Source organism: Sturnira hondurensis, unplaced genomic scaffold, assembly GCF_014824575.4.
Source record: "Sturnira hondurensis isolate 20B ecotype Veracruz unplaced genomic scaffold, ASM1482457v3 Scaffold0006496, whole genome shotgun sequence".
NCBI lineage: Eukaryota > Metazoa > Chordata > Mammalia > Chiroptera > Phyllostomidae > Sturnira > Sturnira hondurensis.
In genome coordinates this window covers 22,472,309-22,495,985 of record NW_028079127.1, presented here as the reverse complement: position 1 = coordinate 22,495,985, position 23,677 = coordinate 22,472,309, and the positions used below count along the sequence as shown (strand labels likewise).

The 23,677-nt window shown below is 38.5% G+C and overlaps 1 protein-coding gene and 1 pseudogene across 8 annotated transcripts in view; one reads left to right on the top strand and one right to left on the bottom strand.

Moving 5' to 3' along the window:
- The window catches only part of EPB41L5 (erythrocyte membrane protein band 4.1 like 5), a 177,888-nt gene that overhangs the window by 134,708 nt on the left and 19,503 nt on the right, over positions 1-23,677 (top strand). For 5 of the 8 annotated variants that reach the window (XM_037049877.1, XM_037049876.1, XM_037049874.1 and 2 more), the window contains 4 exons: positions 32-160; positions 5,754-5,818; positions 14,075-14,165; positions 15,933-16,007. In XM_037049877.1, the coding sequence (XP_036905772.1) occupies positions 32-160; positions 5,754-5,818; positions 14,075-14,165; positions 15,933-16,007 (360 nt within the window). Of the gene's footprint in view, positions 1-31; positions 161-5,753; positions 5,819-14,074; positions 14,166-15,932; positions 16,012-23,677 lie in introns of all 8 variants that reach the window. The other 3 variants (XM_037049875.1, XM_037049872.1, XM_037049878.1) reach the window with 2 other exon arrangements.
- Positions 9,962-12,053, bottom strand: LOC118989570 (heat shock cognate 71 kDa protein-like; annotated as a pseudogene).

Below are 23,677 nucleotides of genomic sequence, written 5' to 3'. Positions count from 1 at the left end.
GAGTTGCTTATAGTATATTTTTAATATCTAGGAGGAAGTGGTGAAGTTGACTGAGAAATGTCTTAATAATGCCATTGAAAGCCCAGGATTGAATGCTAGGAGAGTTCCTCTTGACTTGAAGAGTAACATTTTGAAGGCTCAAGTAGAAGCAGTGCATAAGGTAAGCTGCCTTTAATGGAGATAGCTCTGCTGAAGTGAAAAGAACATGAAACTGAGAGTCCAGAGACTCTGAAGAACAAATAAAATACATGAGTAAAATACATGAATGTTAAGCAAGAGGAGCCTACCTAGTGATTAGAGATAGAGAGTAGTACCAAGAAGCATGGTCAAGATTGGGAAATGGCTTCCCAACTCTAAATACCAGCTACATTAAGAGGGGGCAGTCATGAGACAAAAAGTAAGAGTAAAGACACTCGAGGGTTTTAAGGGTTTTTTGTTTTTTATAATATATTTATTTTATTTTTTAAAATATATTTTATTGATTGTTCCATTACAGTTGTCCCATTTCCACCCCTTCATTCCTTTCCATCCCGCACACCCCCTCCCCCCCATTTCCCTGCTTTAGTTCATGTCCATGTGTCACAAGTTCTTTAGGTTCTATATTTCCCATACAATTCTTGCCCTCCCTCCATGTATTTTCTACCTACTGTCTATGCTACTTACTCTCTATACCTTTTCCCCCCTTTTCCTCCTCCCACTCCCCTGTTGCTAACCCTTCATGTGATTTTCATTTCTATGGTTTCACTCCTGTTTTAGGTGTCCACTTATTTGCTGTTGTTTAAGGTATGGTTGTTGGTAACTGTGAGTTTGCTGTCCTTTCTCTGTTGATATTTTTTATCTTCTTTTTTTTTAGATAAGTCCCTTTAACATTTCATATAATAAGGGCTTGATGATGATGAACTCCTTGAACTTGACCTTATCTGAGAAACCCTTTATCTGCCCTTCCATTCTAAATGAGAGCTTTGCTGGATAGAGCAATCTTGGATGTAGGTCCTTGCCTTTCGTGACTTGGAATACTTCTTTCCAGCCCCTTCTTGCCTGTAAGGTCTCTTTTGAGAAATCCGCTGACAGTCTGATGGGAACTCCTTTGTAGGTGACTGTCTCCTTTTCTCTTGCTGCTTCTAGGATTCTCTCCTTCATTTTAATCTTGGCTAATGTAATTATCATGTGCCTTGGTGTGTTCCTTCTTGGGCCCAACTTCTTTGGGATTCTCTGAGCTTCCTGGATTTCCTGGAAGTCTATTTCCTTTGCCAGACTGGGGAAATTCTCCTTTATTATTTGTTCAAATAAGTTTTCCACTCGTGGCTGTTTCTTTCCCCCTTCTGGTACCCCTATAATCCGGATGTTGGAATGTTTAAAGATGTCCTGAAGGTTCCTAAGCCTCTCATTTTTAAAAATTTTTATTTCTTTATTCTTTTCTGTTTGGTTGTTTTTTTCCTTCCTTCCTTGTGGTCCACTCCATTGATTTTAGTCCCAGTTTCCTTTCCATCACTATTGGTTCCCTGCGTATTTTTCTTCATTTTACTTAATGTAGCCTTCACTTTTTCATCTAATTTGCCACCAAAATCAACCAGTTCTGTGAGCATCCTGATCAACAGTGTTTTGAATTGTGCATCTGATAGGCTGGATATCTCTTTGTCACTTAGAAGTATTGGCTCTGGGGCTTTGATTTGTTCTTCTGTTTGAGCCATAATTTTTGGTCAGGTTGCGCCTGTTATGTATGAATGACGGAGCCTTAGGTGTTCGCCAGGGTCAGGCAATCCAGTTGCTGGGTTGTGACGCTGTATGGGGGGGGTGGTGTCAGAGAGGGAACAATGGCCTTTGTTCCACTCTCGGATTTCAGTCCCCTCTGCCACTTCCCACAAGCTAATTGGGCCTTCTGGTGCTGGTTTCTGGGTGGGTGGGCTTGTGTAGGTTCTAGGATTCTGTGGGTCTCTCCAACGAACTCTCCTATGAGGCTGGGAGTTTCTCCCAGTACCTTTTCTCCCAGCACCCAGCCTAAATTGGTGCTTTTAGGCTTTATTTCCCATCTCTTGGGCCCGGGGGTGTGCGATCTGTCTCGCTGCCCATTTTTGCCTAGTTTATCTGAGCGTGAATGTGTGACTGTGGTCAGCCCCATGCCGCCTGCGCTCCCAGGTCTGGCAGCCACCACTTTTTTTTGCTGTGATCCCTCTCCTCCCGCGGTCGACTCCGCCCCTCTTACTGGTCTGGTTGAATGGTTGTCGGACTTCCATACAGTTGAATTTTCTGTCTGTTCTGGTTGTGTTTTTCTTTCTAAATCTTCGTTGTCCTTAATTTTGGTTGTGCAAGGAGGCACAGTATTTTCACCTACGCCTCCATCTTTGCCAGACCCAAGAATGTTACCAGTTTTAAGCTTTTTTAAAAGGTAAAATTTCTATAGAAGTGAATCCCTAACCTTTTCCACTTTTATAGCCAAAAACTCTAGAGATTATAAGGCTCCTGTCCTGTCAATATTAAGTCTATCATTTTAGGGGTTTCCATTAATCTGCTACTCCCCACCTCCCTCCCCATCTACCACCAATTTGGCAAAATTGTGATGTTATTAGCAACAGGAGTGGAAGTTAGAAGGTAAAAGAGTTGACTGTAACATCGTGAAGCATGTACTGGGGTGGGACCACCTCCATGAAATTTATGGCATTCATGCTCCCCAAATCAGTTTTTCCTTGGCTCTTCCTAACTTTCAAACTTACCCTCTATAGTAAACCAGGACAGAATCCTGTCCCACAATCATGTTGTCACCTAGGATTTCAAAACCAACTAGGATTTTCAAAATGCTGTTGAGAAGATGTATTTTATCCATCCTGTCCCCGGACACAAGCCTTGGAAAGAACTTGACAGTACTTGAAGAATATTGTTTATATTTTTTATTTATCCTCTTCTCCCAATACAGACATAAAATATAATATTTACATATAAATATAATTATGTTGGGCTGGCCAGAAACTTCATTCAGTTTCTTCCATACAATGGCTCTAGTAGCACTTAGTTGTTTTTAACTTCATTCAAAACAGTTTTATTAGGTTGTATTTTGACAGCTGTCATATTAGCATGCATTAAAAATAACTTATAAAAATTGGTGTATTGGGGGGGAAGCCATTTTAATATTGAAGATGGTAGAAGATACACAACGTTTTCAGCATATTATGCTTTATTATTTCAAGAAAGGTAAAAATGAAACTAAAAAAAGATTTATGCAGTGTATGGAGAAGGTGCTGTGACTGATGGAACGTGTCAAAAGTGGTTTGTGACGTTTCTTGGTACTACTGACATTTTTGCCAAATAATTCTTTGCTGTAAGGCGATCTTACACTTTGGAAGATGTTAAGCACCACCCCTGGCCTCTACCCACTAAAAGCCAATAGCAGGAGATAGCCGACATACTCAAAATATCCAAATCAATAGTTATTGGTGAAAATGAAAAATGTGTCTTTTATTTTACAGAAAAAACTAAATTGACCTTTTGGCCAACTTAATAAAATATGATGGTACAGGCTCCAGAATCAGGCAGCTTGAGTTTGAATCGTATTTTTAATCCACCACCTACCAGCTTTGTGACTTAGCAAGTTAGTTAATTTTTCTGAGCCCCAGTTTAATTATGTTTAAAAAAAGATAGTAGTAGTACCCACCTTAAGGTGGGTTATAAGGATGAAATGAGATAATAAATGTAAAGGACCTGGAACAGTGCCTGGCACAGAATCAATATTTAATGTGTTGATCCCCAGTGTTGGAACTACATGTTTTCATGTTGGAACTGCAAGTCGTGGTAGCAGTCGTTACTACCTTACATTTCAGTTATACATTGGATCTCTTTTAGCTCTTAATGAAAGAGGTTTTATTTTATAGTTACAAACCTTCCCATGAAAAAAAAATCCAGGAAAAGATGCATTTATCATTGAAATCTATTGAACACTTAAAGAAGATATAATAGCAGCTCTACAGAGACTCTTTAAGAAAGTAGGAGAGAGCACTTTCCAACTCATTTTATGAGACTAGTATTACCCCAGTACCAAAACCAGAAAGAGATATTACAAGAAAAGAAATTATAGACTAGTCCCTCTTGAAAATAGACTCAAAAGTCCTTAATAAAATATAAATAAATCATATTCAACAATTTATGTAAAGGATAGTACATCATGACCAAATAAATAGGGTTTGTCACAGGAAGAAAATTGGCTTGTCACTCATATGCCAGTATAGTTCACCATACTAAAAAATAAGAAAATTTTCTCAAGTCCTATAGAAAAGACATTTTACAAAATCCACCCCACCTTCATAATAAAAACTCAGCAAACTAGGAATAGAATGGAACTTCTTCAGCGGACAAAGGGCATCTTTGAAAGAGTCTACAGCTAGCATCATACTTCATGCAAAAGATACTTTGACTAAAATAGCTGCTAAAAATAAAAACTGACCATCTGTATGTTATCGGTGGTAGAGCTCCTGCAAGGCATATTGCTGATGAGAATAAGAAATGCTTAGTAAGTACTTTAGAAAAGAGTTTGGCAAAGTATTAAACATACACTTACCATATCATCCAGCAGTTCCACTTTTAGGTATTTATCCAAGAGAAATGAATATGTAGGTTCAAACAGATATTAGTACAGGAAAGTTTCTAGGAGCTTTATAGTAATAGCTAAAAACTAGGAGCAACCCAAATATTCATTATCAGATAAACAGAGTATGGTGTATCCATACAGTAGGATGTTACGTAGCACATAAAAGGAATTAATTAGTGATAAGTGTAATACCATGGGTGAATCTCCAAAGCATCATGCTATTCTAAAGAGGTAGACATGAAAGATGGGTATAATGATTTAATTTATAAGAAACTATAGAAAGTACAGATCATTGTTTGCCGTGTGTAAGATTCTTTTCTTTCCTCACCTGAGGACATTTTTTCATTGCTTTTAGAGATAGAGGAAGGGAGAGGAAGAAACATCGATACGAGAGAGAAGCATTGACTAGTTGCCTCCCATAGGCACCCAGACTGGTGATCATAGGTGCCCAGATGGGTAATTGAACCCAAAACCCAGGCATGTGCCCCAACCTAGAATCAAACCTGCAACCTTTTGGTTACAGGACAACACTCCAACCAACTGAGCCACATCAGCCAGGGCACCATGTGTAAGGGTTTTGATGGGATTGCATTGGAAGCCTCAAGCATTTGGGGGATGGCAAAAATGTTTTATATGTTCATCATAGTGTTGGTTATGCACATGTATATATTTTCAAAATTTATCAAGCTGTACATTAAAATGTGTGCATTTTACTACATATAAATGATACCTTAATAAAGTTGAAGGGAAAAAACTGATGTCTTCAGAAAACTTTCTTAGAATTCACTCCTAAAATATTCCTTGCATTCAGGGAAAATAAAAAGCCAAATGTATACAATTAACATGTTTCTTCTTCTTATCACATATATTTGAAGAATTCTGGCATGGAATATTTTGGGAATCTGTATCTATAGACTAACATATCATGGTGTCTTAAATAATTGAAAGCTATCTAGTAAAATGTGTGGATTTGTATGCTAGTATATTGAAGTGGAAGCATGGATATGGGATGGGTTTGCACTAGGTGCAGTATTGATATTTCTGTAAATAAGATATGATTACCTCTTTTGGAACTGAAACAAACTGATATTTCTATTTTTACAGGAAAGAAATACAAGTTTCTTATTACTTTAGTGTCCTCAACAAAGACTTAATATTTATTATTTCATTTTCTTAGGTTACAAGAGATGATTGCTTATTAAGTCATAAAAACACCAATGTTCAGGATGCTGCCACAAAAAGGTACAGTTTTGGTTAAACTGAATTAAATTATTTTTTCTTCTTTTTGGGGGGCCTTTTTCCCTCTTCTTCAGTCTATCACCAGATGATTCGACTGAATCAAATATTCTTCTTCTTAACTTTTTTTGGCCTTTTTTCTTCTTTCCCAACCTATTACCACATGGTTTCAGGATATCTGTTTGAAATACAGCTTGAATTCACTCTTCTTTCCATTACACAGCTGGTTAGTACCTAGTTTTAGATTATTTGAAGATACTCCTGGTTAGTCTCTACAGTTTCATTCTTCTTCAATTGCTTTAAACTACAGAGCAGAAACAACTTTTATAGATATTTTTAAAAAGATTTTTATTTACTTCTTTTAGAGAGAGGGGAAGGGAAGGAGAAAGAGGGAGAGAGAGAGAAACATCTATTAGTTGCCCTGCAACCCAGGCATGTATATTCACTGAGAATCGAACTGGTGACCTTTTGGTTCACAGGCTGGTACTCAGCCCACTGAGCCACATCAGCCAAGCTGCAGGTATTTTTAATCTTATAAGGTACCTGGGAGGAATATGTATTATTTCTCTTAAATTATTAACTTCAGTACCATCCTGTGTTCACAATGACATTGTTCTTATAAAAAAAATTTTTACTATGGGTTCTCATATTCAAGCACATTTTTCTGCTTTTCTTTGAAAGCTTTGTTCTGCCTCTTTTCTTTAGTGACTATTATGCTATTTATTTATCTTGCTAGGCTTTTATTCCCTGCTATATGCCAATTTGTTTGTTTCATCACTGCATACCCAGTGTTCTGTACCTAGTTGATGCTAAACAGTGTTGAATGAATGAATGCTGTTTTTTCCTCATTATAAACTTAGTGGAGTGTTTTCTGATTAATTATATTTGGTTCCAGATACTGTCATGCATATAACACGTAAGAATATAGCAGGCTTTGTATATAGGACTTTATAGTTAGTATTCAACAAACATACTAGTTGGTCGTCAGTGTAAAAATGGATTTTCAACTTAACCTTTAAATTCACTCCAGTAAATCAATTGACCCACAACATTTTTAATACTATTATTATTAACGGAGCCTTTTAGAATAACCTCATTGTTTTTCTTTTTTTTGGCCAAGGGAAAAATAATGGGGATAGAGCTTCTCAGTTTCATCGAACTCTTAAAGCTGGACAAAGCATAGAATGTACTCCAAAATTACTTCCAGATTTGTTTTTCTGAATGGCTGTTGATATTTTGAATAATCTTTTTCTGCCAGGACTTGAAATTCATTTTTTAAAAGAAGTTCTTGTTTATACTAAGTTCTTGTTTAATTTAAACATTGGTCTATTTCTGGACCTATTCCTCTTCTGTGAAACTGGTATTTTTGTTCGTGCCATACCACACTTTTAAAAAGTTACTGTGTCCTTCTTTTAGAAATGAAATGTTTCAGTCAAAGAGAGAACTATGGAGATTATATAATACTTATCTATATACCAAATACCAAGCTTTATCCTACCTTCACATTTTGCTATTGTAGATTTAGACCATTTATTCTTTTATATTATTATTGAGTTGTAATTCCCATTCCATAAAACTTAAAATTTATCTTTTAAAAATATACAATTCAGTGCATTTTACTAAACTAACGAATTTTGCAACTATTACCACTAACTCCATAATATTGTCATCACCCCTCTTCTGGTAAAAGAAACACCACACCCATTTGGTTCCCCCACATCCTGCTCACCTCACCCCTGCCCCAGCTCCTACAACCACTACTCTGTCATCTGCCTCTATTGGAATTGCCTACTCCAGACAGTTCTAACAAATGCAGTCATACAATATGTGGCTTTTGTGTCTGGTTTCTTTCATCTAACACAATGTCTTCAGGGCACTTCCACCAAGATGGAGGCATAGGTGGAAACACTGTGCCTTCTCCCACAACCAAGTTTGAACACAACAAAGGTTTAGTAAACAAAGACACAGCCAAAGAACAGAAAATTAAACTATACGGAAATCTGACAACAACGAACCATTCAACTGGGACCGGTAAGGGGGGCTGAGCCAGCAGCGGAGCAGGGTCGGGCAGGAACTATCCCCCGACCCAGGCACGCAGGCAGCGTGGACCCAGTCGGGGTGCAGGGCAGACTGAACGCGGTGGCACATTCGCACACAGTGAGACGGACCACGCAGACCCCAGCGGGCTAACCCAGTGGGGAAGGACTGACCGCAGTCGCACATTCGCACGCAGTGGGACGGAACGTGTGGGCCCCGGTGATGGTGGCAGCTGCAGTGGCAGTGGCGGGAGGTGGCAGATGGGACCGCCATTGCTCCTTTTTGACCCCGCCCCCACATACAGCATCACAACCCAGCAACTGAGTTGCCCTGCTCTGGTGAACACCTAGGGCTCCGCTCCTGATACGTAACAGGCAGGAACAGTCCAAAATATGGCTCAAGAAGAACTCAAAGCCCCAGAGCCAATAACTCTAAGCGACCAAGAAATAGCCAGCCTCTCAGATGCACAGTTCAAAATACTGGTGATCAGGATGCTCACAGAACTGGTTGATTTTAGCCACAAATTAGAGGAACATATGAAGGCTAAACTAATTGAAATGAAGGGAAATGCACAGGAAACCAATAGTGATGGAAAGGAAACGGGGACTCAAATCAATGGAATGGACCAGAAGGAAGAACAAAACATCCAACCAGAAAGGAATGAAGAAACAAGAATTCAAAAAAATGAGGAGAGGCTTAGGAACCTCCAGGACATTTTTAAACGTTCCAACATCCGGATTATAGGGGTACCAGAAGGGGGAAAGAAACAGCCACGAGTGGAAAACTTATTTGAACAAATAATAAAGGAGAATTTCCCCAGTCTGGCAAAGGAAATAGACTTCCAGGAAATCCAGAAAGCTCAGAGAGTCCCAAAGAAGTTGGACCCAAGGAGGAACACACCAAGGCATATCATAATTACATTAGCCAAGATTAAAATGAAGGAGAGAATCCTAGAAGCAGCAAGAGAAAAGGAGACAATCACCTACAAAGGAGTTCCCATCAGACTGTCAGCGGATTTCTCAAAAGAGACCTTACAGGCAAGAAGGGGCTGGAAAGAAGTATTCCAAGTCATGAAATCCAAAGACCTACAGCCAAGATTGCTTTATCCAGCAAAGCTTTCATTTAGAATGGAAGGACAGATAAAGTGCTTCTTAGATAAGGTCAAGTTCAAGGAGTTCATCATCACCAAGCCCTTATTATATGAAATGTTAAAGGGACTTATCTAAGAAAAAGATGAAAAATATGAACAGTGAAAGGACAGCAAACTCAGTTACTAACAACCACACCTAAAACAAAAGCAAACTAAGAGGACAGCCAGATCAGGAGTGGAACCATAGAAATGAAGAACACATGGAGGGTTAGCAACAGGGGAGTGGGAGGAGGAGAGGCAGGGGAGAAGGTAGATGGTAGGTAGAAAGTAGATGGGGAGGAGGGCAAGAATAGTGTGGGAAATATAGAATCCAAAGAACTTGTGACACATGGACATAAATGAAAGGGGAGAATTGGTCAGGGAGGGGTGTGCAGGGTGGAGGGGAATGAAAGGAGGAATAGGACAACTGTAATAGCATAATCAATAAAATATATTTTTTTAAAAAGAAGTACAAATAGTTACAGAATAGCCATGGGGATGTAAAGTACAGTATAGGAAATGGAATAGCCTAAGAACTTATACACATGACCCATGGACATGAAAAATGGTGGTAGGACTGCCTGAGGGAGTGAGGGGTGCTGGGTGGAGGAGGGCAATGTGTGAAAAGTTGGAACAACTGTAATAACATAATCAATCACATATATAAAAATAAGTAAAAAATAAAGAATTTTTATAGACATGCATTCAGTTCTCTTTTTTTTTTCCAATTTTTTTATTTAATTATTTTTCAAGTACAGTTTTCTGTCTATTACTCCCATCCAGTTCTCTTTTTTTTGTGGTGCCAATTTTAGTTTTATTTAAAACATCCCATTTTTTACTTTATTATACAGTGCTTATAAAGTGCATTATTTCTTTTTCCTGAGCGTGTAGTCATTGTTCAGGGATTAAGAATGCTAGGTTATTTACTATACAGCAGCTCAACTTCTAAAACTGGCATGGAATTTGCTACAAATTTGATACTTTCAGTGTTTTGTGTGGAACAATGCTAAGTCTGTGCTTAAGGTTGGCTTCATCAGCCTCTTCTGTGGTGAACCAGAGCAGGCATCATCAGATAGAGGGGATCCACCACTAGGATGCGCCACCCCCTGCATTTCTCCTGGGGTTCCTTCTGCATTCTCATACAGCTTGGTACTGGTGGAGTTGCAGACTTTTTCCAGCCCTTTCTGCTGATGTTCAAATTCTTCATTTTTTGTAGTCTGGTTCTTATCAAGCCAGTTGATTTAACTGCATACAAGAATCTTCTGTTTGCCCTTATCATCAATCTTGCCTTGAAGTTTTTCATCTCCAACAGTTGCCTTCATGTTGAATGCATAGGATTCAAGTGAATTCTTGGAAAACCTTGGAAGACACCTTGTTCCGCTGCTTCTCACCTTCAGCTTTGTACTTCTCAGCTTCATGGACCATGAGATCAATGTCCTCCTTGCTCAGATGCCCCTTGTCATCAGTGATGGTAATCTTGTTCTCTTTTCCTGTACTCTTATCCACAGCAGAGACATTGAGGATGCCATTGGCATCAGTATTAAAAGTGACTTCAATCTGAGGAACACTGCAGGGTGCACAAGGTATGCCTGTGAATTCAAACTTACCAAGCAAGTTGTTATCCTTGGTCATGGCACGCTCACTAGGCTGGTTGTCAGAGAAGGTAGTGAAGATCTGTGTGTGCTTGGTAGGATTGATACTGTTGCACTTGACGAGGACAGTCGTGACTCCACCAACAGTCTCCACGCCAAGGGAAAGAGGAGTGACATTCAAGAGCAGCAAATCTTTAGCATTTTTGGATTTGTCTCCAGAGAGGGTGGCTGCCTGGACAGCTGCACCATAAGCAACTGTCTCATCAGTGCTGATGCTCTTATTCAACTATTTTCCATGAGAGAAGTCCTGTAGGAGTTTCTGAATCTTAGGGATACAGGTAGAATCATCCATGAGGACAACATCATGGGCCTAGGACTTGTCAAGCTTGGCATCCTGAAGGGCTTTCTCTACATGGTCCTGGGTGCCATGGAAAAGGTCAGCATTCAGTTCTTCGAATCAGGCATGAAGTGATAAAGTATAGAAGTTGATACTTTCATAGAGTGAGGCAATCTCAATACTGGTCTGGCTGCTAGAAGAGAGAGTACACTTAGCACGTTCACAAGCAGTACAGAGGCAATGAACAGCCCTCTTGTTCTCACTGATGTCTCCCTTATGCTTGCCCTTGAACTCTGCAATAAAATAGTTGACCATTTCGTGGAGAAGACACTGTCAAAGTCTTCTCCACTGGAGTGTTCTTGGCTGCAGATTTAACCTCAAAGATTCCATCTTCAGTTGTGAGAACTGAAACGTCGAGAGTACCACCTCCCAAGTCAAACATCATGTTTCTTTCCAGTCCTGCTCCAACCTTTTTGTCTAAGCTGTAAGCAACAAGAGTGGCAGTTGGCTCATCGATGATTCTAAGTACATTGAGACCAGCAATAGTTCCAACATCTTTGGTAGCCTTATGCTGAGTCATTGAAGTAGGCAGGTACTGTGATGACAGCATTGGTAACAGTCATTCCAAGGTAGGCTACCGTGATTTCATCTCTGTCAAAACCATAGATGGCACCTCTTACGGACAGAAACTTTTTGTCTCTCCTTTCTATTCTACTTGGATCTTGGGCCTGCCAGCATCATTCACCACCATGAAGGGCCAGTGCTTCATGTCAGATTGGACAATGACATTGTCAAATCAAGCTTTTGGCATCAAAAAACCATGTTGGTGGGATTCATTGCAACTTGATTCTTTGCAGCATCACTGATTCAATCATCCAGTATCAGTAAAATGACATAACTTGGAGTGGTTCATTTTCCCTGATTGTTAGCAATTATTTCCACTTTTCCATGCTAGAAGACACCCATGGAAGAGTAGGTGGTGCCAAGGTCAACGCCAACTGCAGGTCCGTTAAACATGGTTGCTTCAGTGCACACAGGGCTTGCAAAGGCCCAGATTGAATGGAACATCTATCCCCACATTGAGTTCTCTTTAATATATACCCAGGAGGTGTATTGCTGAATCATGTGATGACTGTTTAATGTTCTGAGGAACTGCCAAACTGTCTTCCAAAACAGCTACATTTTCCATTCCCACCAGCAATGTATGAGGGGTCCAGTTTCTCCATTTCCTCGCCAATGCTTATTATTCTCCACTTTTAAAATCATATTTATTCTAGTGAATATGAAGTGGTGTCTCCTTGAAGTTTTGATTTTCATTTACCTAAGGACTAAAAATGTTAAATATCTTTTCTTCTTTGAAGAAATGTCTATTCAGATCTTTTTTTTTAGTAACAGTTTTATGGATATATAATTCAAATACTATGCCATTCACCCACTTAAAGTGCACAATTCAGTGGGGGTTTTTACATATTTGTGTTTTTAAAAATTATCTCTGGTCGTTCATATTAACTGCCATTACATGAGTGATGACACTTAATTCATTGGCACACTTTATTCATTCTTTTGTTGGTGGACAGATGTTTGTTCCAAGTTAACATTGTGTGTGCTCCTCTGTATACACACGTATTAGGAGGATTTTTTTTATCCTCACCCAAGGACATTTTTAAAATTACTTTTAGGGAGAGAGGAAGAGAGAGAGAAACATCAATTTGAGAGAGAAGCATCAATTGGCTGCCTCCTGTACAATACTGGACTGGGGATTATCTGCACCCAGACCAGAGATTGAACCCACAACCTAGGTATGTGCCCTGACTGGGAATTGAACCTGCACTGCAACCCTTCAGTTGCTGCACAATGCTCCAACTAACTGAGCCACACTGGCAAGGGCTGTTATGAGGATTATTTAAGGTTTGTACCTAGGAGCAGAATGGATGCAGACACTTTTCCTCTGCTTCCTTCCATGTTTGGCAACAGTGCAAACTACTTGGGACTAATCTTTTGTCCAAGAGTTGAGAGAATTCATTGTAAAACATACTTCACTCTTTTGATGCCCGCTCTTTCTTACATCAACTCCTTTTGTCTGAACTGTTTCTTCTTTCCAAAGCACAGTCATTTTTTCTCCTTGGTAGCCTTTAGATTTTACTTCTTATTCTTGACGTTCTGCATTTTCATTACTGTATGCCCAAGAATAGATTTATTTTTAAAATTCTTGTTGGTATTTTCAATCTGAAGACCTGTGTCTTTTTTCAGTTCTGGAAAATCATAAGCCATTATATTTTGAATATCCATTAGTTGAAATATCTTCTGTGTTTCTCATAACTATTCCTTCTTTCTTTTTATCTCTTTGCCGTTATTTGCCTCAGTGTTATGGATGCAACAGTCCTAGCTTTCACTTCACTAATTATGTCTGACTTTTCCAATCTAGGATTGGACAGAAGTGCTCCTGTTGTTTGCATACTTTTCAGTGATACTGGAGAGGACTGGGATTTCCTACTGGATGATGACCTTTGGCTGTACATTTCCCCCCTTTCTCCCTGGTATTTAATCTGTCTGTAAGATTTCTCCTATTCGTGTTCTTATCTGGGTTAGACCCCCTTGTCATTACTACCGCGCCTACCAGTAACATATTCTTTGGCATCCTCTCCCCTGGCCGGTCCTGTTGTAACAGAGCATTCTAGGTGTTGCTTCCTTCTCAGCAGAGGTCTCCAACCTGTGTCCTTAAATGGGGGCTTCTCCTTATGATTTCCTAACAGTTCTCCCATATCTCAGGTATTCTGTATAATTTCTCTTCCATTGAGCTTTCTCATTCGTGTCTTTGGTAACAGTTTTTAAAAATTAATCTGTTGATCTGTCTTTTTTGTATAACTGCCTTTCTTTTCAAGATAAATCTTTTTTGTCGTTTCAGTGAGATTTAGGAGGGAAGGTAGCCTACACTTTGATTGATCTGTGAGTGAGTCTAACCTGGATTTGAAACTGTTGTGTGGTGGGTGGGAAAGGGTTTAACAGAAGCATATTAGTATGACCTTGACTGCTATCATGCTCCTCACAAATTATAATTTCTTATTCTCCCAATGAATTTGTTATACTTCTTTCCCAAACCCTTTCTTTGAAAATAATGCCTATACCCATATAGGTCATCATGATATGAATTTATATTTTCTTCCCAGTTCCATATTAAACGAGAATCATATGCCCCTCCCTGAAGATTCTTTTACTCCAGTGCACACGACACCTGCAGGAAGTGGTTCTGTTCTAAAGGTAACAACACTTTTACTTTTTAAGGTTTCCCCAAAGACCATACTGAATTGAATCCTGTAGTACAACCATGGACATCTGGTGATTTCTGATTCACACCAGAACTTGAGTCATGAGAAAAGCATTGAGCCTGAATTCTTTAGGGAGAATCCTATTGTCAAATCCCTCACAATAAGATGTCAGGGATTTTTCTCCAGTTTTTCTATTATTTGTTGTTTTGGGTTTGGGGTGGCCTTTGTTTGTTTATTTGGTTTTTTGGCGGGGGAGATGCTGGCAGTGCTTCCCTAGTGTCTCAAACTGTACATGACACATAGTAGACACTAATTATTCAGAATAAACTTTCTGAAATAGCAGCAACTTGTCATTATGTTGCAGTGTAACCAGCTCATCAGAGCTGCCACACCCTCACCAGTTCAGACATCATAGAACCTAGTTCACTGCCAAGTGAATGTTTTAATTTGTGAGTTAAATGAAAAATTGTTCTTGTAAATGAACATGCTTTTTTATTGCATAAGAACATTTATTGTAGAAATTTACCAACTATTTCAAAAAAGAAAAAAGTAGAAATCAATAGATTCTTCCCACTATCCTAAAATAGTCTAGTTATCATTGAGGTGTATGATTTTTCAGAATTTGGGGTTAAAAAATGAAACAACCAGGAGCTTCCTTTCTGCTCATTAGAATTCTAAACAGATATAGTGATACCTTTTATTGATCACTGAAAATGTTAGGTGGAACCTAAGACTTTTTGGAGTAGAGAAGGACATTTAGTTAAAAGATTTGTGCATATGTAATATATACTAGACATCATGCTAGGCTTTGGAAATTAAAATCGAATGAAACATGTTTTTCTTTTTGCTTATAGTCCACTGGGAGGGAGAATTTTAATACATTGTGGTAGAAGTCTGCACAAGCTGTTTTGGTTCACTCACTCAGGCCACACGGTGGGAGGCATGGGATAGGAGGAGGGAGATGAAGAAAAGAGAGAACAACTTTTTCCATTTTGTGATTAAAATTGAATATTGAAACATGAACAGGAAATTCACCATGGCCTGAAAGTGGGTAGATAAAAATGGAATTGTATAAATGAAAGGCCTTTTTTGTTATTTACTATACCTTAGATACTTATGTCCCTTATTTCCAGATTGGAATTTTATCTTTTGTACTTTTAAAGTTCTTTCTGTCCCTACAAACAACACACATACACACATGCACATGTGCACACACACTCTGCAGTACAGAACTACATCTTCCATAAAGTGCCTCAAATAATAATTAAACAAATGTGTTCATTAAAGTTTATGGGAGAAGTTCATGTTGTCCTCTTTTTCAAACAGTGAAGCTCCCATGCATCTGGATAAAGAAGCATCTCCTTTATATAAAAAAAAAAAAGAGAAAAGAGGAAGCATCTCCTTATTCACCTGTCTCCTGTGCTGAACTTTCTACCTCTACTAGTTTAAGAGCCTGATACTCTTAACCCTACCCAAGTTTTGTCTCACCAAAAGGAATAGTATCTGCAAATTCACATAACAGCTAGCTTTTTAACATTCTGATTGTAGTCTAGGTTTCCCTACAAGCAAAAGTAGAATCCATAATTATGGATAACCATATGGATTATCAATAACCATGATTCCTGGATGTCCCTGTTTGTTTAAAGTTTAACACCAGTTAAACCTGCGTCAGAATTATAAATTGAAGGGATGTGGAAAAAATTTGTCTGATGATTGATTAGTGGGTCATTTAACAACTATATATATTTTGTCTTCATAGGATGCTGCAGATGAATTGGATGCTTTGCTTTTATCTTTAACTGAGAACCTAATTGACCATACAGTCACACCTCAGGTAAATATGCTTTAAAAGAGCAAATGGAAAGGAATTTCTGTTTTGAAAATGTTGCCACTATATTCCAGTTTTTGCCTTTTTTACAATTTTTGTCTCTTACTTAAGAGCTCATATTTCAGTAACCACTTAGCATCGCCTTCTGTGCTGTAAAATTCTGCCAGTTCGAATGTGTGTGGCACTCTGCAGTGTCACACAATAAGCCTATTTGTAATTCAGCACTATACTGTAAATAACAGGAAATGTGGTGAGAAACCAGCTTCAAAAGAGTTAAGACAGTAAGGACGTGTTTAATTTTTTAAAAAATTTACAGAAAGCTGGGAGCATAAGAATGGGTGGCATTGAACATATTAATCATTGCTGCAGTATGGGAGATAGTATGTACAGTACTGTGACCATAATACAATAATTCCTTTCCCCCTGAGACTTAAAACCTTGTTGGATGAAAGGTATACAGATAACTCATTTAGTGCCTTATGAATAGTATGACAAGAATTCCTGTAGGAACTAGGTATCATTCCAAAGGCTTGGAAGTACAGATGGTACTTTTTATGATGCTGGATGTTTGCTTAGAACCTTAGTTCTCAAGCTTGGATATGGAATAGAATCACCTGCAGACTCTATTGCTAGACTCTACCCTCAAAGTTTCTGATTTGGTAAGTGTAGGATGGGGCCCAAGAAACTTTCTGTTTTTCTATATTAGCTATAATTTTATTACATCTTTCACATTTAGAATTTTAACCCATTTGAACAGGTTGAGAGTTGGGGGGAAGGGATATCAATTGTGGTTTTGATACATATGAGTTCTTTGGCTTCTATATATCCTACACTATTCTTAACCTACCCCTGTCTATTTTGTATCTACAACTTATGCTTCTTATTCCTTATACCTTTTCCCCCATTCTCTCCTTTCCTCCTCCCTGCTGATAACCTTCCATGTGATTTCCATTTCTGTAATTCTGTTCCTGTTGTAGTTTGCTTAGTTCATTTTTTGGTTTTTTTCTTTTTTTGTTTTATTTTAGGTTCAATTGTTAATAACTAAGTGTGTTGTCATTTTACTGTTCATATTTTTTATTTTCTTTTTCTTAGATAAGTCCCTTTAACATTTCATAGAATAAGGGCTTGGTGATGATGAACTCCTTGAATTTGACCTTATCTGAGAAGCACTTGATCTGTCCTTCCATTCTAAATGAAATCTTTGCTGGATACAGCAATCTTGGATGTAGGTCCTTGCTTTTCATGACTTGGAATACTTCTTTCCAGCCCCTTCTTGCCTGTAAGGTCTCTTTTGAGAAATCCACTGAGAGTCTGATGGGAACTCCTTTGTAGGTGACTGTCTCCTTTTCTCTTGCTGCTTCTAGGATTCTCTCCTTCATTTTAATTTTGGCTAATGTAATTATGATATGCCTTGGCGTGTTCCTCCTTGGGTCCAACTTCTTTGGGACTCTCTGAGCTTCCTAGAGTACCTGGAAGTCTATTTCCCTTGCCAGATTAGGGAAGTTCTCCTTTATTATTTGTTCAAATAACTTTTCCACTTGTTATTTTTCCTCTTCCCCTTCTGGTACTCTTATAATCCAGATGTTGGAACGTTTAAAGATGTCCTGGAGGTTCCTAAGCCTCTCCTCAATTTTTTTAATTCTTGTTTCTTCATTCATTTCTGTTTGGATGTTTCTTCTTTCTGGCCCATTCCATTGATTTGAGTCCCAGTTTCCTTCCCATCACTATTGTTTCCCTGTGTGTTTTCCTTCATTTCACTTAGTGTAGCCTTCATTTTTTCACCTAATTTGCAACCAAATTCAGCCAATTTTGTGAGCATTCTGATCACCAGTGCTTTAAACTGTGTACCTGATAGGTTGGCTATCTCTTTATCGCTTAGTTGTATTTTTTTTTTTTTGAGCTTTCATCTGTTCTTTCATTCAGGCCATTTTTTTTTGTCTCTTGTGCCTGTTATGTAGTGAGGGGCAGAGCCTTAGGTGTTCACCAGAGCAGGGCACCTCAGTTGCTGGGTTGTGACACTGTATGTGGGGCAAGGGTCCGAGAAGGAGCAACAGTGCTTGCTCCTCTCTCTGCCAGATTTCAGTCCCATCCACCACTTCCTCCAAGCAAACTGGGCCCTTCTGGTACTGATTCTCATGTAGGTAGGTTTGTGTACATTCTAGGACCCTGTGAGTCTCTCCAACAAATTCTCTTGTGAGACTGAAGAGACTCCCACAGGTGTTTTTAATTGGTGTTTTGAGGCTTTATTTCCCCGCACTGGAGCCCTGAGTTGTGTGGTCTATCTCTCTCCCCAGTTTTGCCTGGTTTATCGGCATAGGAATGTGGGACCACATAGTCCACCAGCCACCTTGCACACTGCGCCATGTTCCACAATCCACCACCTTGCTGGGTATTCCCACTGCTGATTTACCATACTTACCCCAGGTGCTCAGGGTTCGCCAGCTGCTGCCTTGGGCCTGGGGTTCGCCAGCCACTGCATTTTTTGCAGCGACCCGTCTCCTCACAGCCACCCAACTCCTACCAGTCCTACCAATCTGGATGAATGTGTGTACTTTAACTCCTTGGTTGTCAGACTTCCATACAGTTCAGTTTTCTTTCAGTACTGGTTGCTTTTTTGTTTCTAAATTTTTGATGTGCTTATTTTGCTTGTGTGAGGAGGCACAGTGTGTCTCTTACCTACTCCTCCATCTTGGCTGGAAGTCCAAATTCCCTAGCTTTCTTTTAAGTTTGTATTCCCTTCTATATAGTTTTCTGTCTTTTTATTTTTAATCTTTCTGGATTTGTTGGTTTAAAATGGACCTTTTGTGAACAATATTTTGCTGGATCTTGTTTTCAAATATTTTTGAGAGTCTGCATTCTCTGATTGAGTTTAATCCACTTATGTTTACTTTAAGTATGGTAATTATAGGACCTATGTCTGCCAAACTATTTTTTGTTTGTTTGTTTTCTTTTCTCTCTTTCTCTTTTATGTCTTGTGGTAAAAGTTCATTTCCTAATATTATTTGGGAAACCATGCTTTGGAATTGTATTCCGCTGATGATTACCCAACTTATTAAGATCTGGATTTATATTGATTTTTTAATCAGAACACTATTAAGACTATCAGTGCAAAGTCTAGTCTAAGTTTCCATGAAATTGAGGAATTTATTAGCTTATAATTCTACAAATAAAAGATCTAGAAAATTAAACACTAAAATGAATCTAAAAAGGGCCCTATGAAGCAGGACCAACATGGTGTTCTTATTGCTGTTATCTATACACATAAACATATGTAAACAGATGTTTTTTCCTATGTATGTTTTGTTTTATTCATTTTGATTTGTAACAACTCATTCTTCAGAATCCTACTAAGAAGGCTATGATTTGTGATTAACTAAAATTTCAGAAAATAAAATGTTAAATTGATGCTACAGTGGGGAAAAGTTCTATTAAATGAACTGAAAGTAGAGACAGCCCCAGACTGGTCAAAACCAACACATTCAGTACTTAGAGAGCAAGGTCTGCTCTCTCTCTCTGTAACTGGAGACCCAGAGTCCCATACAGAGAACCACATGCCACTGTCCTCAAATTGCTACCAAGCTGGGAGCAGGATGGGCATAAAGTAGGTTGGAGCTGTGAACACCAGTACACCTGATGGAAGAAAAAACCCACTAACAAAGGAACCAACAACAGATAACAACAGAAGAAGGTTAAGGAGCAAGTGGAAGCCACACTAACCTCCATCCAGGACTGATCTGGAAATACAACTGAATGGTGGAGAAATTACCCAAAACAAACAACTGAACAATAGCAAGAGAGAAGCCTCAAAACCTCATACAGACAGAAGAACCACTTTCAACACAACTTGTCCACACCTGCACAATAGAATACAAGATGGGATGGAGTGACCCTCAGTTAAGCAGCTGGAGGGAAGGACCCACCAACAGCAATCAAAACCCAAAGATATACAGAGAGCCAACATAAACAACAGCCCAAGACCAGCAAGCTCAGGAGATCAAGGAGACTGCACTAGTGAATCTCACAGGTCTTCTATCATAGAAGTTCACACCATAAACCCCGGGAGTCAGAACAGATTAATTTAAGAGGCTAGCAAGAAGAGTCTCACAAACAATGGGAAGACAAAGAAACAACCCTCAAATGAAGGGAAAGAAGGAAACCTCATAAAGAATGCTAAATGAAATAGAGGCAAGTCAGCTATCAGATACTGAGTTCAAAGCAATGGTTTTCAGGAAGCTCAATGAGCTCACAGAGAATGATGGAAAACTGTAGGGAAACTACAATGAACTCACTGCAAACTATATCAACAAGAAAAAGGAAATAGAAACTATCAACAAGGACCAAGAGGTAATGAAGAATATAACTTCTAATTTGAAGAACACAGGAGAAGGAATCAAAAGCAGTCTAGATAAAGGAGAGGATTGAATCAGCAAGCTGGAGGACAACGTAGAAAAAAACACCCTGAAAGGTCAAGAAAAGGAAAAGAGACTCAAAGAACAAAGAGGTGGTAAGGGAAATGCAAGACAACGTGAAACAGAATAATATCCATATTATAGGGATACCAGAAGAAGAAGAACAAGGGATAGGAAACCTGTTTCATAAAGTAATGATGGAAAATTTCCTAATTTTATGAGATTAAAAGGTCACACAAATCCAGGAATCACAGAGAATCCCAATCAAAAGGAACCCACAGAGGCCCACTTCAAGACACATGATAATTAAATGGCAAAATTCCAAGACAGAGAATTTTGAAGGCAGCAAAGGAGAAGCAGGAAGTAACATACAATGAAGCCCCAATAAGGCTAACAGCTGACTCCTCAATGGAAACACTCCAAGCCAGAAGAGATTACAAGGAATATTCCAGGTAATGAAAACCAAAGGCCTGCAACCAAGACTCCTGTATCCAGCAAGTCTCTCAATTAAAATGGAAGGCCAGCCCTGGCTGGTGTAGCTCAGTGGATCGAGCGCGGGCCTGTGAAGCAAAGGATCACGGTTCGATTCCCAGTCAGGGCACATGCCTGGGTTGCAGGCCAGTTCCCAGTGGGGGACACATGAGAGGCAACCACACATTTATATTTCTCTCCCTCTCTCCTTCCCTTCCCCTCTCTCTGAAAATAAATAAATAAAATATATTAAAAAAATAAAAAAAATGGAAGGCGAAATAAGGAGTTTCCCAGACAAAGGAAGACTCAAAGAATACACCTCCTCCAAATCAGCACTGCAAGAGATGCTTAAGGGTCTGCTTTAACGAAAGGAAGAAAGACAGTGTAAGAGAGAGGAACACAGGTGTGAAGGAATTACAATGGCAATGAATAAGTACCTATCAATAATAACCTTTAACATAAATGGATTAAATGCTCCAATCAAAAGACATAGAATAGCTGAATGGATAAGAAATCATGACCTACACCTGAGACCCACCTCGGAAAAAAATATTTACGCAGACTGAAAGTGAAGGGCTAGAAACAAATCTTCCAAGCAAATGGACAAGAAAAAAAGTCAAGATAGCAATACTCATATCAGATAAAACAGATTTCAAAACAAGGGCCATAAAAAGAGACCCGGAAGGTCACTTCATAATACTCAAGGGAAGAATCCATTGAAAAGACAAAAATATCGTAAATATATATGCACCCAAATACATAAAGAATACCTTGGAGGACTTCAAGAAAGATATTGACAGCAACACAATTATAGTAGGGGATTTCAACACCTCACTGTCAAAAATGGATAGATCTTCCAAACAAAATATCAACAGAGATATTGTGTCATTGAACAAATGGACTTAACTAATATAGAGAGAGTCTTTCATCCCAAAGATGCAAAATACACATTGTTTTCAAATGCACATGGAACATTTTTAAAGATAGATCACATGATGGGACACAAAACAGGCCTCAACAAATTCAAGAAAATTGAAATCATATCAACAAGCATTTTCTCTGACCACAAGGGACTGAAACTAGAAACCAACCCCAAAAGAAAAACTCAAAAATATTCAAACTCATGAAGATTAAATAGTATGCTATTAAACAATGAATGGATCAAGATGAGATCAAGGAAGAAATCAAAAAGTCTCTGAAAACAAATGAAAATGAACTAACAACAACCCGAAACTTATGGGACATAGTGAAGACAGTAAAGTTCCTAGCTATACAGGCCTACCTAAAAAAAAAAATAGAAACATTTCAAATGAACAACCTAACCCCACACCTACAAGAACTTGAAGACAACAACAAAGACAGCCCAGAGCAAGTAGAAGGAAGGAAATGACCAGGATCAGAGCAGAATTAAATGACATAGAGACTAAAAGCACAATTCTAAGGATCAAGAAATCCAGGAGCTGGTATTTTGAAAAGATAAACAAAACCAACAAGCCTTCAAAGAAAAAGAGAGAGAGGGGACCCAAATAAACACAATCAGAAGCAAAAGAGAAGAAATTATAACTGATACCACAGAAATACAAAGGATTCTAAGAAATTACTATGAAGAACTCTGTGCCAAGTAATTTGAAGACCTAGGTGAAATGGACAGATTTCTAGAAAAATATAATCTTCCAAAACTCAATGAAGAAGATGCAGAAAGCCTGGAAAGACCAATAACAGTAAATGAAATTGAAGCAGTAATCAAAAACCTCCTGAGACCACACAAAAGCTCTGACTGGACAGTTTCACAGGAGAATTCTACAGAGCATTTAAGATGGGCTGACCCTTATCCTTCACAGATTATTCCAAAAAATTCGAGAAGATGGAAGACTCCCAAACTATTTTTATGAAGCCAGAATCATCCTAATCCCAAAACCATATAAAGACACAACAAGGAGAGAAAACTTCAGGCCAATATCACTAATGAATATAGACACTAAAATCCTCAACAAAATATTGGCAATCACATCCAACAATACATTAAAAAGATCATATACCATGACCAAGTGGGATTCATCCCAGGGATGCAAGGATGGTACAATATTCGTAAATCAATAAATGTAATACACAACATAAACAAAAGCAAAGACAAAAATCACATGGTTATATCCTTAGATGCAGAAAAAGCATTTGATAAGGTACAACACCTATTCATGATAAAAACACTCAGCATAGTGGGTATAGAGGGAGCATTCCTCAATATAATAAAGGCCATGTATGAGAGACCTACAGCCAACATCATACTCAATGGGCAAAAACTTAACAGTTTTCCCACTAAGATCAGGAACAAGACAAGGATGCCCACTTTCACCACTTCTATTCAACATAGTGTTGGAAGTCCTGGCTACAGCAATCAGACAAGAAAAGAAATTAAAGCCGCTTAAATTGAAAAAGAAGAAGCAAAACTGTCATTGTTTGTAGATGACATGATAGTGTGCATAGAAAATTCTATAGACTCCACAAAAAACCCACTTGACCTAATAAGTGAATTTGGCAAAACAGCAGGATACAAAGTCAATATTCAGAAATCAAAGACATTTTTGTACACCAACCATGAAATATCAGAAACAGGAATCAGGGAAAAAATCTCATTGGCTATAACAAAAATAAAACTAAAGTAGCTAGGATAAACCTAACCAAGGAGGTAAAAGACCTGTACTCTGGAAACTACACCACATTGAATTAAGGAGGACACAAATAAATGGAAGGATGTACCATGCTCATGGATTGGAAGAAGTAGCATCATCAAAATAT